Genomic DNA, 19,005 nt, shown 5'->3' on the forward strand with positions numbered 1-19,005 from the left:
AGTGGTGGAAACTCAAGTTTAATGTCAGCTGCAACGTTTTAATGAAAACAAAAGAGAGAGAACTTTGAGCCAAACAAAAACCCATCAACAGCGATGCACACACACCGTGCACACACACAGTTAACCAGCTCTCACATTCAACCCTGATCCATGATTCCAAGCACCAAACAAAAAGGAAAGATTTCAGAGAGTCCAAACTCATGGCTGAGCTCCAGCTGCTGACGTCTCCTTCAGTCTCTTGCTGCCTTTTTTCTTGGGGGTCTTTGCCCTCTTCAGCTGCTGCTCCTCCAGCCTCTGCTGCTTCTTCTGCAGGTACGACGTCACGTTGTCGTAGCTCTCCTTGTGCAGGTGCTCAAAGCGGCTGTCGGTCCGTGCTGCTATGCAAGAGAAGAAGAAGAGAAGCTGTGAGTGAAGGGTGGGCTGAACGGACCACTTTGTTTGGGGCGGCTGCAGCTCAGGAGGAGGAGCAGTCGCCTGCCAACACAACCTGCCTCCCAGTGGATGCATGTGTGTGAACATCTGGAAGAAACAGCGCTGCACTGTCTGTATGGACACAGGTGCTGTGGGTGGATGTTTGATTCTTGGAATATTCTACAGTCGGCTGACTTAGTAACTAACTTAATGTGGCTGTTGAAATTTAGGTCTGTTACCCATGTTTCCAGCTTGATTTGAGCTTTTAACAACAGAACAATGCTGGGCACTGACCTTTAACCCCTCCTCTTTGGCTCCAGAGACAATGACCCCTGTTGACCCCTGTTTGGTCGTTGTTTCATTTAAGGAAATTCTGAAGGATCCAGTTTATTTGTTCAAAGCACTTAGATTGATTTAGTAAAGGATTATCATCACCAGGCGATGGTGATTTCAAATTCTGGTAAATTATTTTGTTGTTTTCCATCATTCATGCAGGTGGGACCAAGTAGCTGTTAAATAAGGAGGCGGCAGACTAAAACGCTCAGTGTAATTACCGGTGGACACAAAGTGGTCTCTATCCTTTGAAGAGGACCTGAACCAATTCACTGCTGTGCCAGAAAGACCACCCACTTTCTGAGTACTCACCATGCAGGGTCTTCCAGTGTGGCCTGAGGGCTTCAGTCACTCTGCTGAGGTCAGGGTCCTCAGAATCCAACTGCAGGGAGCAGGAGAGAATGAGGGTCATACTGAGGTTACATCAGGAACTAAGCAGCAGAGAAACCCCACAGGCTGCTCCAACGTTTAGGACTCCAAGTCTAAGGTAGCACAGGGCCAACAGGTGCACGGGGCCAGCAGGTGCACGGGGCCAACAGGTGCACGGGGCCAACAGGTGCACGGGGCCAGCAGGTGCACGGGACCAACAGGTGCACAGGACCAACAGGTGCACGGGGCCAGCAGGTGCACAGGACCAACAGGTGCACGGGGCCAACAGGTGCACGGGGCCAACAGGTGCACAGGACCAACAGGTGCACGGGGCCAGCAGGTGCACAGGACCAACAGGTGCACAGGACCAACAAGTGCACGGGGCCAGCAGGTGCACGGGGCCAACAGGTGCACGGGGCCAACAGGTGCACGGGGCCAACAGGTGCACAGGACCAACAGGTGCACGGGGCCAGCAGGTGCACAGGACCAACAGGTGCACAGGACCAACAGGTGCACGGGGCCAGCAGGTGCACGGGGCCAACAGGTGCACGGGGCCAACAGGTGCACGGGGCCAACAGGTGCACGGGGCCAGCAAGTGCACAGGACCAACAGGTGCACAGGACCAACAGGTGCACAGGACCAACAGGTGCACGGGGCCAACAGGTGCACGGGGCCAGCAAGTGCACAGGACCAACAGGTGCACAGGACCAACAGGTGCACAGGACCAACAGGTGCACGGGGCCAACAGGTGCACGGGGCCAGCAAGTGCACAGGACCAACAGGTGCACAGGACCAACAGGTGCACAGGACCAACAGGTGCACGGGGCCAGCAGGTGCACAGGACCAACAGGTGCACAGGACCAACAGGTGCACGGGGCCAGCAGGTGCACGGGGCCAACAGGTGCACGGGGCCAACAGGTGCACGGGGCCAACAGGTGCACGGGGCCAACAGGTGCACGGGGCCAACAGGTGCACGGGGCCAGCAAGTGCACAGGACCAACAGGTGCACAGGACCAACAGGTGCACGGGGCCAACAGGTGCACGGGGCCAGCAAGTGCACAGGACCAACAGGTGCACAGGACCAACAGGTGCACAGGACCAACAGGTGCACGGGTCCAACAGGTGCACAGTAAGCCGGTTACGGCCCGAGCCCCTAATGAAACCCCTCGTGCTGGATTCTCAGTGAACTGGTCTTCCATCCGTTAGCTGAAACACGGCAGGTCTTCCAGTGCTAAGTCACATGTTGCTGGTTTCCTGGATTCAGATGGTGACTGCATCCTGCCCCCCTGGAAATAATGTGGAATCCAACCTCTCAACGGAAGTTTTATTTTGTATTGAAGCAGAAATGAAGAAATATAAAACCATTTCATTTAAAAGCTGAAAATTCTTGGTAAATAATTACTAACAGAAACAATAGATTATATTGTCATTGTTGTCAGATTAAATTGAGGAAAGAATGATGGAATCAGAAAAACATCCCAGTTTCAGCTTGAGTTCACAAACTCTGTGACGCCTCCCTGAGTTTTCTGCCCCGACTCAGAGGGGTTAGCCCTAACCCTAACCTATGACCCGGAACAACAACCACTGAGGTGGTCTGGAAGAACTGCACATTTAGTTGGAAAACACAGGCATCAAACCACAGACCCTGTGCTCAGCATCAACAGTTAAATCTGTTATCGGTGTGCGGATACATCCTCTGTTCTGTTGTACCTGCCAGGAGTTTCCTCTGAGCGTGTTGATCTGGAGCGGAGCGTCGCTGGAGTCCATCAGCACCCAGAGCCGCCCCTCCAGGTCAAAGCTGATGTCCAGCGCACAGTGAGGCAGGGAGAGCCTGCTGTGAGGGACCAGCTTCTTTTCATCCACCTCGTCCAGCAGGAAGAACTGAACTGCTGACACCCTTAGAAACGGAGTAAAGTGAGTAAAGAGTTCAACACTTTCAGAGTCACCTGTGATGGGAAAAGTTATCCATGCTGTTATTGTGTGACTCCTTCAGTTAGTGATGATCTCTGCTCAACAAATATCATTTAATTAAATTGAATTAAATTAAAAATAAATTAAATTAAATCAAATTAAATGAAACACTGAGCAGAGCATCACACCAAAGGTCGAGGTCTCTTGTCCCCTGACCTCTGAGTTTCTGGGTAGGACAACTCAAATGTATAAATGTCTCTCATCCTGCAGAGCGCTTTCTGTGTGACTGACAGACCTTTCTTTCAGAGTATAAATCCATAAAAGAAGACTCACACACATATAGAACACTGTATGGGCCGGTAACCTCTGCAGTGACCTTCTGCCACTGTCAGACCAAAAATACTTTAACATTCAGAAGCAGAAATAGCTTCCAGCCAGACGTGGAGTTCTTGGCCCGTCAAGGTGAAACACGGCTAAAAAAGGGTTGAAATTTCCTGACTGCCAAATGGTGTCTTAGTGTTTGGTGACCAGTGGAATGAAGGTTGGAGTTTGGGTGTTTTCCTACATCAATGCTCTCACATTTAAAACAAAATGGTGGATCATACCAGACCGCCGCCCTGCAGAACCAACGCTCACGCTGCCATCCAGCCCTGACGGCTCTGCAGGTTTACTCTGTAGCTCTGTTCAGGGTTACAGGGCTGGATCAGACCCGCCATATTTTCAACCATCACCTAAAGCTTTCTGGACTTGGTGTTTTTCAAAGGTTCTTGTGACATGTCTACATACATGTCTCTGACAGATGGTGACATGCCTTCTATCAGCTGGGAAATATCAGGCTTTTCCATTCATTAACTTACAGAATAAAACATCTGGCAGTGCAGCTGGATGGAATATTGACAGCTGGTTACTTTTTATACCAGCGGTACGTTTAATGCTTCATTTATTCACAGGGGAATAGAAAGATCACTGGATGGATGCATGTATGTGGAGTTCGTGCTTCCAACTAGAGGTGCACCGAAATGAAAATTTGTGGCCGAAACCGAAACCGAATAATAATTAATCACTTGGCCGAATACCGAAACCGAAACCGAATATTACAGTTCAGTTAAGTTATCAAAAGTTAGATTTTTCACCATTTTTAAATATTGCTTAAATCTACGCCTTACAATAAATGTTTAGACATGTTTTTCAAAGAAAATAAATGTTTATTTGAAATCTTCAAAAGTTATTACTAATAACTATAACTAATAACTAGAGATAAGTTTAATTAATTCCCATTTTCAATTCATTCTGGGTTTTTTTTCATTCATTTCATACAACAAAAAATACAACATATTATAAAAGCGTTCCAACACAAAAATGTAAAAACATGCAATATAACAAATTATCTGAGTGTCCTTTTTGGCATAGAGTCTAGGTAGCCTGCTCCTTCAGGAACAGTGGCAGCATTTTTTGTAGTTTGTGTGTTTTGCCTTTAAGTGATATTTTAGACTGAAACTACTACGCTGAGAAGACAATTCAACTTGGCTGTAAATGCAGGAGTTTTAATTTATTTTGAAATACATGCTTTTACGTGGAAACAAGTAAAACAGGAAGTAGCGTCGGTTAGCTCCGTTAGCTTCACACAGAGACCGAGGAGCACCTGTAGCGTGATGTTACCTGCTAGTTTATTTTTATTTTATTCCTCCATGCTTCGTGGTGTTTGCTGTAACTGTGTGAATGTGATGCATAGGAGAAGTGAAAGTTAAAGAATCCTAGTTCTGACCGTGAAGATTGCCCCTGGGGAATGACTCTGCCGTTGGTTGAGAAGCAGCTAAAGTGGCCAGTATTACTTTGATTATTTATTGGTACCAGCGACAATGCTAAGAATGCTATTTCTTTAATGATTACAACAACTAATGTTGTATTTTATTTTGTTTACTTGAACATTTAGTTCTACGGTGTTGATGTGGCGTTAATAAACATCTGTGAAAAGAACCGGAGTCTCGCATTGAATCAATGGGCGGCATATTGGCAGAGTTTACAGATGACTTTGGTTCTGTCGACTCCACCGTCTGGAAGTGGATAATTTTGCGTCACCACTATTCGGCCTCCGATTCGGTCACTCATTTGGCTTTCGGCCGAAAGCCGAATGTGTTTTTTTTGCGTTTTCGGCCGAATATTTTCGGTTGCCGAATATTCGGTGCACCTCTACTTCCAACATTATCTTGGTGTGTTAGTCTGACTTTGAAAATTTAGATTTAATACAATTGTAGTCGGACCAACTAAGTTGAAGTTTAAAAGTGTGAGTGACACCACAACTGGATGTTTCTAACACTACGTAGATGTGATGCTTTTAGAAGGTTATCACAGAGGCCAGAACCTCTTTGACTTCCTTTTAACTAAGGATGCTCTTCTAAAAAGAAACTTTTGAACTATTCAAAGCTGCAACAGAAGTACTTTTTTCTTCTGGATGCACATATTTATGGTTAAAGAGCATCTTCATTCAGCAGTCTTAACAGCTGCTTTGTTCAAACATGCAGGCCAAGCCAGCCTATTGGACGTGTGAGGGTGACTGAATGATGTACCTGCTGTAAGAAGAAAACTTAATGAAGCCACACACAACAGGTTCCTAAACCTAACCTTTGCTTTCTCAGTGATATGTTCTTCTATCTGTTAACACTGATGTGACCCCACTGACCGACACTCACCTCTCACACAGCACAGCAACATGGCGCCCATCAGGGGAGCTGCTGACACGGCAAACAGTTGGATTCTGCTAATAAAATCAGGAGACACATTAGGGAACATGTCTGAAATGAGAGGTAAGACTTATTTCAGAGAAAAAGGACTGGATGAACATTTTTACCCCTTTGCTATCATTAAAGTCATCAAACAAAACAGCTTCTTCCCCGTCACACCTTCTGAGGTGTCATTGTCTCACCTGTCCAAGTGATTACTAAAGTCCCCAAAACCACAGAAGAAGAAGAAGAGAACCTTTCAGGTTCAATCCACCTGTTACGCTGTAAATAAATTTACTTTTTGTCCCTACTCTTCGTTACCTCTGTTTAATGCCCCTCTTGTCTGATCTGGATCTGGGGGCTTTGGCCTTTCTTGGCAGGTTTAGTGTGATTTCATTTGCTTTCCATTTTCTAATCATGGATTTAACTTTAACGGGAGATATATATATATATATATATATATATATCTCAGACCTGTCTGGAGAGCTCTTTAGTCTCCATTATGTGGTGCTTGTTTAGTGGTGTTGAAGAGTCTGAGATCATGTGACACTCAGCCAGCATGAACTTCTATCATTTTAGTATTTAAAGAGACTTGAACATGTTATTGGGATTAAAGGAACTGCATTAGGCTGGTTTAAATCATATTTATCTGATAGATTTCAGTTTGTTCTTGTAAATGAAGAATCTTCCTCACACACCAGAGTAAGTCATGGAGTTCCTCAGGGTTCTGTGCTTGGACCGATTCTTTTCACTTTATACATGCTTCCATTAGGTAACATTATTAGACAGCATGGCATAAATTTCCATTGCTATGCTGATGATACTCAGCTGTACTTATCTATAAAACCAGATGAACCCAATAGGTTGGTCAGACTACAAGCATGTCTTAAAGACATAAAGACCTGGATGACTCAGAACTGTCTGCTTCTAAATTCAGACAAAACTGAAGTCGTTATCTTTGGACCTGAGCGTTTCAGGGAGAAATTGTCTAGCTATATAGTTACTCTAGATGGTATTTCCTTGGCTTCTAGTTCTACAGTGAGGAACCTTGGAGTTATTTTTGACCAGAACTTATCATTTGACTCGCATATAAAACAGGTTTCTAGGACTGCCTTCTTTCATCTTCGTAATATTGTTAAAATCAGGAACATCTTGTCTCAGAGTGATGCAGAAAAACTAATTCATGCATTTGTTACTTCAAGATTGGACTGCTGTAATTCTTTATTATTGGGCTGTCCCACATATTCTCTGAAAAGCCTTCAGTTGATCCAAAATGCTGCAGAGTTTTGATGAGAACTAACAGGAGAGATCATATTTCTCCAGTTTTAGCTTCTCTTCATTGGCTCCCTGTTAAATTCAGAATAGAATTTAAGATTCTTCTCCTTACATATAAAGCTCTTAATGACCGAGCTCCATCATATCTTAAAGATCTCATTGTAAGATATTTTCCTAACAGAGCACTTCGTTCCCAAACTGCAGGTTTACTTGAGGTTCCCAGAGTTTCTAAAAGTAGAATGGGAGGCAGAGCCTTCAGTTATCAGGCCCCTCTATTGTGGAATAAGCTGCCAGTAAATGTCCGGGAAGCAGACACCCTTTCCACTTTTAAGACCAGGCTTAAAACTTTCCTTTTTTATAAAGCTTATAGTTAGGGATGGCTCAGGTGATCCTGAAACATCCCATACTTAAGCTGCTATAGGCCCAGCCTGCTGGGGGGCCTCATCTGTCACACCTTTCCTCACTTTACTCTCTTTATGTATATGTGACATTATTGTGGTCATTAACTCGTGTTTCCCTGTTCCAACAGATATCCTTTGAATGGTGTTACAGTTATTTAAAGAAAAACATGGCTGGATACTCATTCACAATTCAAATGTTTTGAAGAGAGAGTTTCCTTCTCTGTATCTGCTTGATGATCAACTGTGATCTCTCCCTAATGTTAAGGTCAAGCACAATTTTATTTATATAGACCATTAACAACAAGCACAGGTGTCCAAAGTGCTGTACAGATCAATAATAAACACAATAAATACAAATAACATGATAAAAAAAGAATAAAATGTTAAAGTTAGAGTTAAGTCTTCAGTGAGGACTTAAAGTGTTTGGGAGCAGCCACGGGACCCTCTATCCCCCCTGGAATAAGGAACCAGAGGGAGCTGGGTCAGACCTTAAAGCTCTAACTGGAATATGTTGCTGGAGCAGCTCTGACAAATATGATGGAGTCACACTATTCAAAGCTTTAAAAACAAGTAACAGAATCTAAAACTAACAGGAAGCCAGCAAAGAGCAGCAAGCACAGGGATAATAGGATCATGTCGTCCCAGATAACATACGAGCAGCGGCGTTCTGAGCAGGCTGAAGGTGATGAAGAGACCACCGATCTAAACCATAATAAAGGGAGATTGTCGAGGTCGACTGTGGACAGCAGAACATCCAGAATCAACAGTTAAAAGATGGTTGTTAAAAATCTTAACAATGACTCAAAACCAGACTGAAACTTTTCTAAAATCTCATTATGATCCAGGTGAGCCTTTTATTGCATTTACACAATTTTCTCCAACACAAGTTTAGAAACAGGCCTGTAGTTAACTGAAGGCCTTAGATTGGGTTCCTTCACTAGAGGCTGCACAATATCATGTTTAAAGGTGGTTGGGTCACAGCCTGAAGTCAGACAGGCCCAATAGAGCTAAAAGCCCCTCTAATCAGTGTGTGCTGAATACTATCAATATGAGGGCTTTCACTGGAGAAGCACCAAAGCTCAGAGAGTGACACAGGCCCAAGACACCGGGGGGAGATAAGGACCCGATGGCAGCATTCCTGACAAAGAAAAAGCTTTTCACTTAGGCTGCGGCTACACGAAAACGTTTTTCACTGTAACCGATACTTTTTCTTATCGTTTCGCTGTCGCGGCCACACGGAGCCGGCGTTCCCACTACCCCAAAACAATAGTTTTTGAGAACGGGTTCCAGAGTGGGAAGATTTGAAAACGAGGTCGTTTCGTTTCCATTGTTACAGCGAAAACGTTTTTGCGTCAGTCAAACGTTGACGCTGTGAGACTTCTCTATTGTCTCACAGCGTGGCGTGACACAGTGGCGTGTGTACTGCATCGTTTCATCGTTTTCATCTGGACATGAGTTTTTACAGCAGCGTTGCCGTGTGGTCGCAAGAATTTTCGTACCCGTTTTAAAAAAAACCTTGTTTTGTTTTCGTGTAGCCTGTCTGTTAATGAGAGTGATGGTGCAACACATGGGAACCACAATCACATCCATCCACATCCAGCCATGGTTCAGGGTGCAGGTTTAGAGCACCTGGAGCCATCCAGCCATGGTTCAGGGTGCAGGTTTAGAGCACCTGGAGCCATCCAGCCATGGTTCAGGTGCAGGTTTAGAGCACCTGGAGCCATCCAGCCATGGTTCAGGGTGCAGGTTTAGAGCACCTGGAGCCATCCAGCCATGGTTCAGGGTGCAGGTTTAGAGCACCTGGAGCCATCCAGCCATGGTTCAGGTGCAGGTTTAGAGCACCTGGAGCCATCCAGCCATGGTTCAGGTGCAGGTTTAGAGCACCTGGAGCCATCCAGCCATGGTTCAGGTGCAGGTTTAGAGCACCTGGAGCCATCCAGCCATGGTTCAGGGTGCAGGTTTAGAGCACCTGGAGCCATCCAGCCATGGTTCAGGGTGCAGGTTTAGAGCACCTGGAGCCATCCAGCCATGGTTCAGGTGCAGGTTTAGAGCACCTGGAGCCATCCAGCCATGGTTCAGGGTGCAGGTTTAGAGCACCTGGAGCCATCCAGCCATGGTTCAGGGTGCAGGTTTAGAGCACCTGGAGCCATCCAGCCATGGTTCAGGTGCAGGTTTAGAGCACCTGGAGCCATCCAGCCATGGTTCAGGTGCAGGTTTAGAGCACCTGGAGCCATCCAGCCATGGTTCAGGGTGCAGGTTTAGAGCACCTGGAGCCATCCAGCCATGGTTCAGGTGCAGGTTTAGAGCACCTGGAGCCATCCAGCCATGGTTCAGGCGCAGGTTTAGAGCACCTGGAGCCATCCAGCCATGGTTCAGGTGCAGGTTTAGAGCACCTGGAGCCATCCAGCCATGGTTCAGGCGCAGGTTTAGAGCACCTGGAGCCATCCAGCCATGGTTCAGGGTGCAGGTTTAGAGCACCTGGAGCCATCCAGCCATGGTTCAGGGTGCAGGTTTAGAGCACCTGGAGCCATCCAGCCATGGTTCAGGGTGCAGGTTTAGAGCACCTGGAGCCATCCAGCCATGGTTCAGGGTGCAGGTTTAGAGCACCTGGAGCCATCCAGCCATGGTTCAGGGTGCAGGTTTAGAGCACCTGGTGGTAAATGAAGCCACAGAGTCCAAAGTACCTGTGCACGTTCCATTAAAGAGGTCAGCAAACTCCTCGGTACCAACAGAACCACAGTCACTCAGGCTGGGAAGTACAGGGTCAGTAACAGCAGCAGAAACTTTAACTACCCTACTCTCTGAGGGTTTAACGTAATAACTCTCCCTTTTCATGAGGAGGACCAGTTACAGATTTGGTGAGATTAAAGAGAGTCAATAACTTGTAAAAAGTCTTTGACCAAGAGAACATGAATATTAAACCCCCCAACAATTAGAAAAAGAACAATTTCAGCCACAAGGTCCGAAAAGTCTTGAATAAAATCCTTTTCTGATGTATGTGCAGATTCTTAGGCTCCACTGTGTAAATCATTAACCAGCAGCACGTGAAATCCATGCATCTGCTCTGACCTCATCTCATCTCCCTCCATGTTATGTGAACACAGCAGGTTGGACCTGGACATGGTGCTGTACCTTCTCTTTGACCGTTTGAGAACACATCGTCTCTTCAAGCTGTGCGAGGTCCCAGCTCTGCAGCCTGCGGCCGGACTCATACTCCCACAGCTTCACAGTCCCATCCTGGCAAACACACACAGGCAGGACACAGGTCAAACTGTTCAACAGGAAACCACAAAGTCATCTTTCAGATTACATTTACTGGCACTTTTAGTTCTTTGCAGATTATATGAATCCAATATATTTCAAGATTTTTCACATTAACTTCATTTCAGACCTCTATAGAAATCCATTTAACATTCCAGGTCTGCAAAATGTTTCTAAATAATTCTGTGAGGTAGGAAATTTAGAGCGAGCAATGAAGTAAAACAACAGATACATCATGTCAAACAGCTGATGCCAGCAGGTGGTTGGAAATAAGCCTCCATGACAGGCTGAGTCTTTGTGGAGCAAAGATGTTCAGAGGATCTCCAGTTTGTACACAAATGTGTTTTAAGAACAATGGGCCTCACGCAAGAACCGTTCGTACGCACAGATTTGTTCTTAAGTCGTGCGTACGAGTGATTTAAGAGAATTTGCGCATCCACCCATTTTTTCGGATTTTGAGTTTTCTTTCAGGTACGAACAGAATTTACGAGTGATCCAGACCATGTCCCACAATCTGACACTTTTTTCCTCCTATTGTAGGAATGGCGTGATGTTTTATTCTTTATAAACATCGCACCAACGTTCACATCAATGTTCATCAAAAAACTGGTCCAAGACCAGTAAAAATGCATTTTACTCCCCATATCTGTGAAATCCTACAAACATGAACATTACCAGGTCCTAGTTTCCCTTTACTATTGTAAGTGCATTAATCATCAGGTGCAGACGTGCTCCTGCAGTGGTTGCTGAGTGGGGTTAACCCTAACATGAGGAAATGCACTCCTACCCCTGATCCAGACAGCAGCCAGTGTGGATGGCCTGATGGGATCTGCAAGGCACTCACAAACCTGAGAGAAAGTAGGACAGAACTACTATTACCACCTTGCTTTATGCCTCAATCAATTCAATTTCATTATTATTTGTATGATGACAATTCACAACAAAAATTCAGGCATGTTATGGAATGGGATAAATAAGTGTCATTTAATGATGCATCTCTGATGGTACATTAGTGCCTGTGGAACTGGAAACCTGCACATCTGGAAAGGCTCCATCACTGCTGACAGGTATAAACAGGTGTTAGAGCAACATCTGCTCCTTCTTCAGGGAAGGCCTTGCATATTTCAGCAGGACAGAGTTAAACATCATGGGGTTAACACCAGCTGGAATGTGGATCTTTGGCTCTGAAACTACAAATGTTCCAGAAATATTCTACACCAGGAGCTTTAGATACTTTGCCTGATGTGATCGTATCCCACTGTTACACAAAGGTTATCTCATATATTCATGTATCATATCAGAGAAAATACAGAATGTTACCTTATTATAAAGATTCAGAATTAAAAAGGACAGACACTCTAAATTAAAAAGTTACAGGCTGCTCACATTAATCCTATTAGTCCACAAGAATAACTATGTGGCCCCCATGGCACTCAGTTTCTGTGGTAGAACCCTGTAGATCAGAGATGCTCATTGCGCCGCTCGCGAGCCACATGCGTCTCCTCAAGCTTTAACAGGCGGCTCGCACTCGCATAGTAGCTTATAACAATATGGTAACAATAACATTACATTTTTTTTCAAATAACATACAGCGAATACTGCACAGTATTAGGTATTTCTATTAAGTTTAACATTTTTGTAGTATTAAGTATTTTTATTAGGTATGAATTAAGGCTTAATGGTGTTTCCTAAAGGGGGCTCTGTTAAACCTGGCAACGCAGCCCGCTTAAAACCACCGTCACACTTGACCGCAGTGCATGCTAGCTCCTTTAGCGCGAGATGCACAATGGATCGGTTTTTAATTAAAAAAGGGCAAAAACCAGCACAAAAACCATGCTCATCTTGAATGTCTCACTATGATTACAACAACAAACTACAAATACAACATGAGGGACATGCATGCATGCCAGCTTCCGCTCATCCCAGTATTAAAGGTAAATATGGTCTTAATTGAAAATGTATTGGCTGTGTTGTTTATGTTTTTGTGGGATGTTTTATATGTAGAAATGCATATTTGCAAAAGGGGACTAAGTATGTTGTCATAAAAGTGGCTCTTCCCTTGATTTTGCTCTGCCAATGTGGCTCTTGTGAAAACAAATAGTGAGAATCACCGCTTTTGATGGCTGCCCTCACTGTATTTGGGGTTAGGGTTACCCTTACCCTAACCCCCTGCCCTCACTGTGTTTGGTTTAAAATAAGGTCCCTGTTCAGTGAGAAATGTTGTGTTTCTGTCTCTGTAAATTGGAGCAGAACTATCAGCCCAGCAGCAGCAGTGAATATCTCCACATCACATCATTGTTTTATATGAAGAAACTAAATTTTGTCATTAGTTCTTCTTTGGTTTAGATTTGTGCTGAATTGAAATAGCTTCCCACAAGATCTTTGAGATGTACCATCTTCATAAGAATGGAGCAGATGGACAAGCACCTGGCAGACACTCCTGAACGTCCATGAACCTGCACAGTCAGCACAATGCTTCATACTTCATGCTCTGCAGTGGTGTCCTTAGAAGGCCAACACATGGGTACTCACTGCTGATGTCCCAAGCAGAAGGACTGGATGCTGTAGGGATATCTGTGACGGCTCACTCTGACCTTCTCATCACGGTCGGCTGTGATGATGTACTTGTCATCCGGTGACATGGTCTAAAAGACAGCAGCAAGTTAGTACGGAAGCCTTATCTGACCAAAAAGAACACTGAAAAGGATCAAAGAGGTCAAAGTTATGAGACGAGTCAAGGACAACTTTAAAGAAGAGGTTCAGACTTTGTCCTTACAATGTGAAAAATTATTCTTTCACTAACAGCAAGTTGTCCCAATAAGCACCAGAGTCATCAATGTCTTATAGTACATGACTGCTCTGATTGTAAAAGCTTTCAGTATACAACACACATCAAGGCAAGGCAAGGCAAGTTTATTTGTACAGCACAATTCAACTACAAGGCGATTCAAAGTGCTTTACAGAGACATTAAAACAGTAGAAATAAAAAGCATGATTTAAATTTTAAACAAAAAAGAAATAAATAAGAACAATAGATAAAATCAGAGGAATAAACATCAGATGCAGAGTCATCGGAGTATTTCCACATTCAATATGATGTTTGAGTTTAGTATATGACTGAATAGTGTAAATGGGTCAGTTACCACAGCTAAACTAGTGTCCTTACTGTTGAATTTAATAATCTTTAGTCATATGAAAGGTAAAGTACACTCTCAGTCTGCCGTAGACCTCCATGCAACAGTAGAGTCAGCCATGACAGCCCGACAGTGTCAGAGCCTTCTTATCATTAGATATCATGTGTGTTTCTTATTGGTCATTCAGCTAAATGTTGATCAAGTTCTAAATATGATGTGGACATCACAAAGCTGCTGTCACAAACCAATCATCTGATTTCTAATTCAGGAGATATGCTGTGAGCATCTTAAGGGCCTCCCGTGCATCACAGAAGGGTTAGGTATGAGGAGTTTTTACTCAGTGGCTCCCCTCCTACGTGACTGTTCAGTCACCATGGAGTTTGGTGTAGGAGCCGGGGGGGCACTCTACAACTCAGGACCCGGCTGGTGGTTGCTGTTGTTGGACTTAGGACTGTGACCCTTCAGGTTAGGGTGGGTGGCAGGGAAAGGTTATAAAAAGGGGAGGTCGTGGGTGTAATTTGGATTTTGGGGAAAATGTATAAAAATTATGAAAATTAATATATATGAAAATTAATATTTACTAAATGTGGCTTGGAGGGCTTGACTTAGGGTTAGGGCTTTAGTCCTGTGACCCTTAGGGTAAGTGGCAGGGAAAGGTTATAACCAGGGAGGTCGTGGGTGTAATTTGTTTTTTGGGAAAAATGATCCAAATTAAGAGAATTAATATTTTCAAAATGTGGCTTGGAGGTGGGGATTTAGGGTTCTGGCTTGAGCTCTGTGACCCTTAGGGTTAGGGTATGTGGCAGGGAAAGGTTATATCAAAGGGGGTAGTGGGTGTAATTTATTTTTTGAGAAAAAATATTAAAGTCATGAGGATTAATTTTTTTTTGTTGTAATGTGAAGAGTAGAAAAAAATAGGAAAAATATATGTGGGCAAAAAGTATCCACAAGAATTGAAATTGTCAAAGAATAAAAAGTGGAAAATATAGAATTGAAAAATATAAACGTGTAAGAGTGAACCCGGCCCCCGTTGTTAAAAAAAAAATGTAGAAAACATTTGGTTGGGGGGTTTTGTTTCGAATGGGGTCAAAGGAGGATTGTCCCAGAGACTAGGGTAAAACCATACTCCTGTCCAGGTGTTTAGGTGTGTTTGACTTTCAAGCGTCCATTCTGACCTTTAATCCGTCTGGGAATTTGCCTTGCAGGTGGTGAATCCATGAGGGCATTAGTTTAAATATTCCCTCCAGAGGTTCCACATATGTTGGCCCGTGGCTGGGGACCAGTGTATGTGGTCGGCTGTGGTTCCAAATCTGTTATTTGGCAGGGGGGGTATTATGTTGGTTTCTGGTGTGAATTCCTTCAAGAAGTTGTTAAACTTTCTGAGGTTGGCTTTTTGGCTCACGGAGAGCTGATCTGAAAAGTTCAGAGCCTGAAAGTAAATGTCTGCGTATGGGGCGGTATTTTGTGCTGTTTAAATTAGCAGTGATATCAGTTATTTGAGGGATACGTGGTCGTTGTAGTCCTTGTTGTTGACCCCAAAAGACAGGATAACCCGTTTGGTTCCGTCCGATACAGGCGTCTTGTTGTGGAGGATGTGGATGGCGTGAGTCAGATTGCCACCTGGGTAGCTGTCTATTTGGACTTGGTTGTTCCGTATCATGGGTAGCCTTTTGAGGTTTGAATCACCAAAGATTATATTGTGTTTCTCAGGTTGTAACAACCAGTTCTGCATCTTTTTACCGTAGTTCTCATGGATATTGAGGCTCGTTCCAGATTCCGTTGGTGTTTGGGTTTAAGCGTTTCTGTTCTCTTTCTGGTGGGTTCCATGTTCATCCTATGGGTTTTCTGTTTTTTCGGTGGTGGTTCTGTTAGGTCCCCCTGGTGTTGTTGTGTGTTTATGTGCCGTGTGCGATGGAGTTATTGAACTCCTTGAGAAGGTTTGTGGGTTTTCATGTACTTAGTGCAATGGTAAGCCGAGGCCACCTTGTTTTTCAGTGCTATCTGTTGACTGTCCCTGTTATGGTGTCGTGCTGTTTCCCTGGTTCTGGATTCTTGTGTTGTGTTCTTCGGAGGGTTTTGGATCGGGTTTCTTGTCTTGTCTTGTTTCCTTCCTCGCTTTGGCTATGGTTGCCTGTTTTGGTCGGAATTGAGTCTGTGCTCTGGCTAGATTAAGTAGCCAGTAAAATTGCTTTTTCGGGATCTTTTCTATTTGTTCTAACGTTTCCTCGTATTTTGCGTCATCGGAGTATAACCCGGAGTAGGAGTAGGGTTAGGGTACCCCCACGCCTGCAGAAGCCAAGTATTTTTCAGGTCTAATGTTGTAACAACTTAATGAAGCTTGAAATATGAGGTGGTCTGTGTCTGCACAGGGCTTTAACATCAGTGCACTTTCAAAGATGGAAAGGCAACAACACAGATGAGTTGGACCCCTTAAAGCTGCACAGCATGTGGCTGAAACTCTGGAAATGAGAAATAAGTGGGCCCTGCTATGAGAAAAATCATGACTGTATGGGAACATTTCCCTTTAAATGGACCTTCAAACAGCTTGTGATGCTGATTCTTACCACGGCGAGTAGCATTGACAGGTGACCTATCTTCAGCTGCCCCTCCCTCTGTGGTTCCCCCACTGAGAAGGAGTACACGTCTCCGGATTTGTCCGCCACCAGCAGCTCATCCTCAGCCTGGCTGAACACCAGCGATGTGCACCTCCTCACCACCCATCTGTTTAACACACACACACACACACACACACACACACACACACACACACACACACACACACACACGTATCTGTTTAACACACACACACGTATCTGTTTAACACACACACACACACACACACACACACACACACACACACATCTGTAACTGTTTAACACACACACACACACACACACACCTGTATCTGTTTAACACACACACACACACACACACACCTGTATCTGTTTAACACACACACACACACACACACACCTGTTTCTTTTTTAACACACACACATCTGTTTAACACACACACTCACACACACATCTGTATCTGTTTAACTCACACACAACTGTAACTGTTTAACACACACACACACACACACACACACACCTGTAACTGTTTAACACACACACACACACACCTGTATCAGTTTAACACACACACACACACACACACACACACACACCTGTATCTGTTTAACACACACACTCACACACACACACACACACACACACATCTGTATCTGTTTAACTCACACACACCTGTAACTGTTTAACACACACACACATCTGTATCTGTTTAACACACACACACACATCTGTATCTGTGTGGCTGTTACACACCTGACGCTGATGCAGCGCCACACAGGCTCACACTGGAACAGAACCAGCCTTTTGGTGTCATCCGTCAGCGCCACCAGTTTCCCAGAAGAAGACACAGCGAAGGCAAGGACTCTGTCACTGCCAGCTTCCTCTGAGGGACCCCCATCACTGACCACACAAGACACGCTCCCACTGTAGAATGACTGTTCATACACCAGGTGGGACAGATGTGCAGAGGGCTGCTTTACCTGCTGCTGTCAGCCTGTGGAGCTTTGGGCTTCTTCTCAGCACTGCTGCAGTCAAACACAAACGATTCCCTGCAATCAAGTTCAGGAGAGCAGTTTAAAGCTGAACACCATGTTAGCTGTGCGTCAGTCACAGACTTTACTTTATGTGAGAAGAATCTGGATGAAAGTGAATCATTTGATTTTCATGCAACAATTCAATCTGCAATTCAGAAAATAACAGTTCAGTAATAAACAGCATCGTTTAATCTTTTAAAAAGAGTTCAAAGTATCAAGAAACAGATACTGAAGCCTGACAAAGGTCAGTCAGACTCATAATCATTTCATATGGAATGGTCTTCAGATGGAGTTTTGTCTGAGCACCACTTCATTTTAATGGCTCTGCTGGGCTTCCAGCTAACTTCCACTCTTACTGCTTTATCCCACAACTGGGCTGGAACTTTTTCTAAAAACCACATTGTTACAAATGTGAAATGAACACAGAATTCTCTGCATATAGCTCTTGCCATCTTGTTGGTAAGGGTTAGGGTCACCTAACCCTAACCTAACCCTACTCATGATTCTGACAGGGGTCAGTGCTAACAGTGAGCAGTCAGACAAAGCTGAACTCCTGAGATCGACTCGCTTATATGTGCCAGCTCGCTTCGTTTGACAAGCCAGCAGGTGGGTTTGCACATCTGCTGGAAGTGCAGAAAGAGGGGCACAAAGACATCTGCGTTTCCTCAGTGAAGACCTTAGATTGATGAAAAAGGACTAACAGAAACAGAAAAGTCGGCCTGACTGTGGCTGATTTCATGTATCTGACAGAGTACCCTCCAAGGTTAATAAAGTAGGACACATTTTTGCTAATAAATGCTAATGAAGATAATTTGGAACCTTTAAAATGGAAATTAAAGTCAAAGAATTAGATTTATTTCCAGTGAAAAGCATTAGCTACCAATCAAATTTAGACTGAAAATATTGGCAATATCGTGCATTCCCAGTTGTAAAGGCGAGGCCGAGTGGAGGATGTTGGGCCTTGACAAACGCAAACAGGTGTGCATGCAGTTCTCCACAATGCTACCGACCCGTAATCCTGACAAATGACCCTACATGGAGGTCAAATATCAGATGGTTCAAACTTAGCTGTAGAGAAAAGGGGCAGAAACACGAGGCCGAGGCACCGAAACAACAAAGGGTGAAGAAGCACAGACGCAGCGCTGGACCATCTTCAGACATTTCCGCAGATTGTTTCCCACAAAGCAGCAACAACCAACAACCAACAACAACCCAAACCCTAACCCGCAGACTTCTCTTCCCACAGAATTCATACACCGCCCCCCCGGTGGCAGCAAAATGCCCCAACAGGAGCGCTTTGCAGAGCCATGTTTGAGCCATAAGACGGCAGCTTTAAAGGGACAATCCTACAAACATGGAAACACCCACTTTGCAGAGTATATAATGACATGACTGTCCTCTTAGAATTCAGTGAAGTGCCAAATCACAACAAGGCACTTCAAAGATACAGTCCAATAAGTGAGTTCGCAATTACTAGTGCGCCTGCGCGAAATTGACCTAGCAACGCAAAACGGTAGATAAACAAATGCGTGGATACCCGATCCTGCCTTCCCAAAGCGGTAGGACACTGAGCTGCACACCA

General features: G+C 44.5%; 1 protein-coding gene across 7 annotated transcripts in view; it reads right to left on the minus strand.

Annotated features, from left to right (window-relative positions):
• The window catches only part of wdr4 (WD repeat domain 4), a 27,163-nt gene continuing 8,158 nt past the window's right edge, over positions 1–19,005 (minus strand). The window contains exons 2-11 of one of the 7 annotated variants that reach the window (XM_075478873.1): positions 17,370–17,438; positions 17,143–17,289; positions 16,380–16,605; positions 13,214–13,326; positions 11,469–11,529; positions 10,553–10,657; positions 5,715–5,782; positions 2,824–3,010; positions 1,057–1,126; positions 1–377 (exon numbers count right to left, since the gene is read on the minus strand). In XM_075478873.1, the coding sequence (XP_075334988.1) occupies positions 199–377; positions 1,057–1,126; positions 2,824–3,010; positions 5,715–5,782; positions 10,553–10,657; positions 11,469–11,529; positions 13,214–13,326; positions 16,380–16,605; positions 17,143–17,289; positions 17,370–17,438 (1,225 nt within the window). In that variant the 3' untranslated portion in view covers positions 1–198. The remainder of the gene's footprint in view (positions 378–1,056; positions 1,127–2,823; positions 3,011–5,714; positions 5,783–10,552; positions 10,658–11,468; positions 11,530–13,213; positions 13,327–16,379; positions 16,606–17,142; positions 17,290–17,369; positions 17,439–19,005) is intronic. The other 6 variants (XM_075478875.1, XM_075478874.1, XM_075478876.1 and 3 more) reach the window with 6 other exon arrangements.

The sequence above is a fragment of the Odontesthes bonariensis genome, chromosome 12 (assembly GCF_027942865.1).
Source record: "Odontesthes bonariensis isolate fOdoBon6 chromosome 12, fOdoBon6.hap1, whole genome shotgun sequence".
In the NCBI taxonomy this organism is placed as follows: domain Eukaryota; kingdom Metazoa; phylum Chordata; class Actinopteri; order Atheriniformes; family Atherinopsidae; genus Odontesthes; species Odontesthes bonariensis.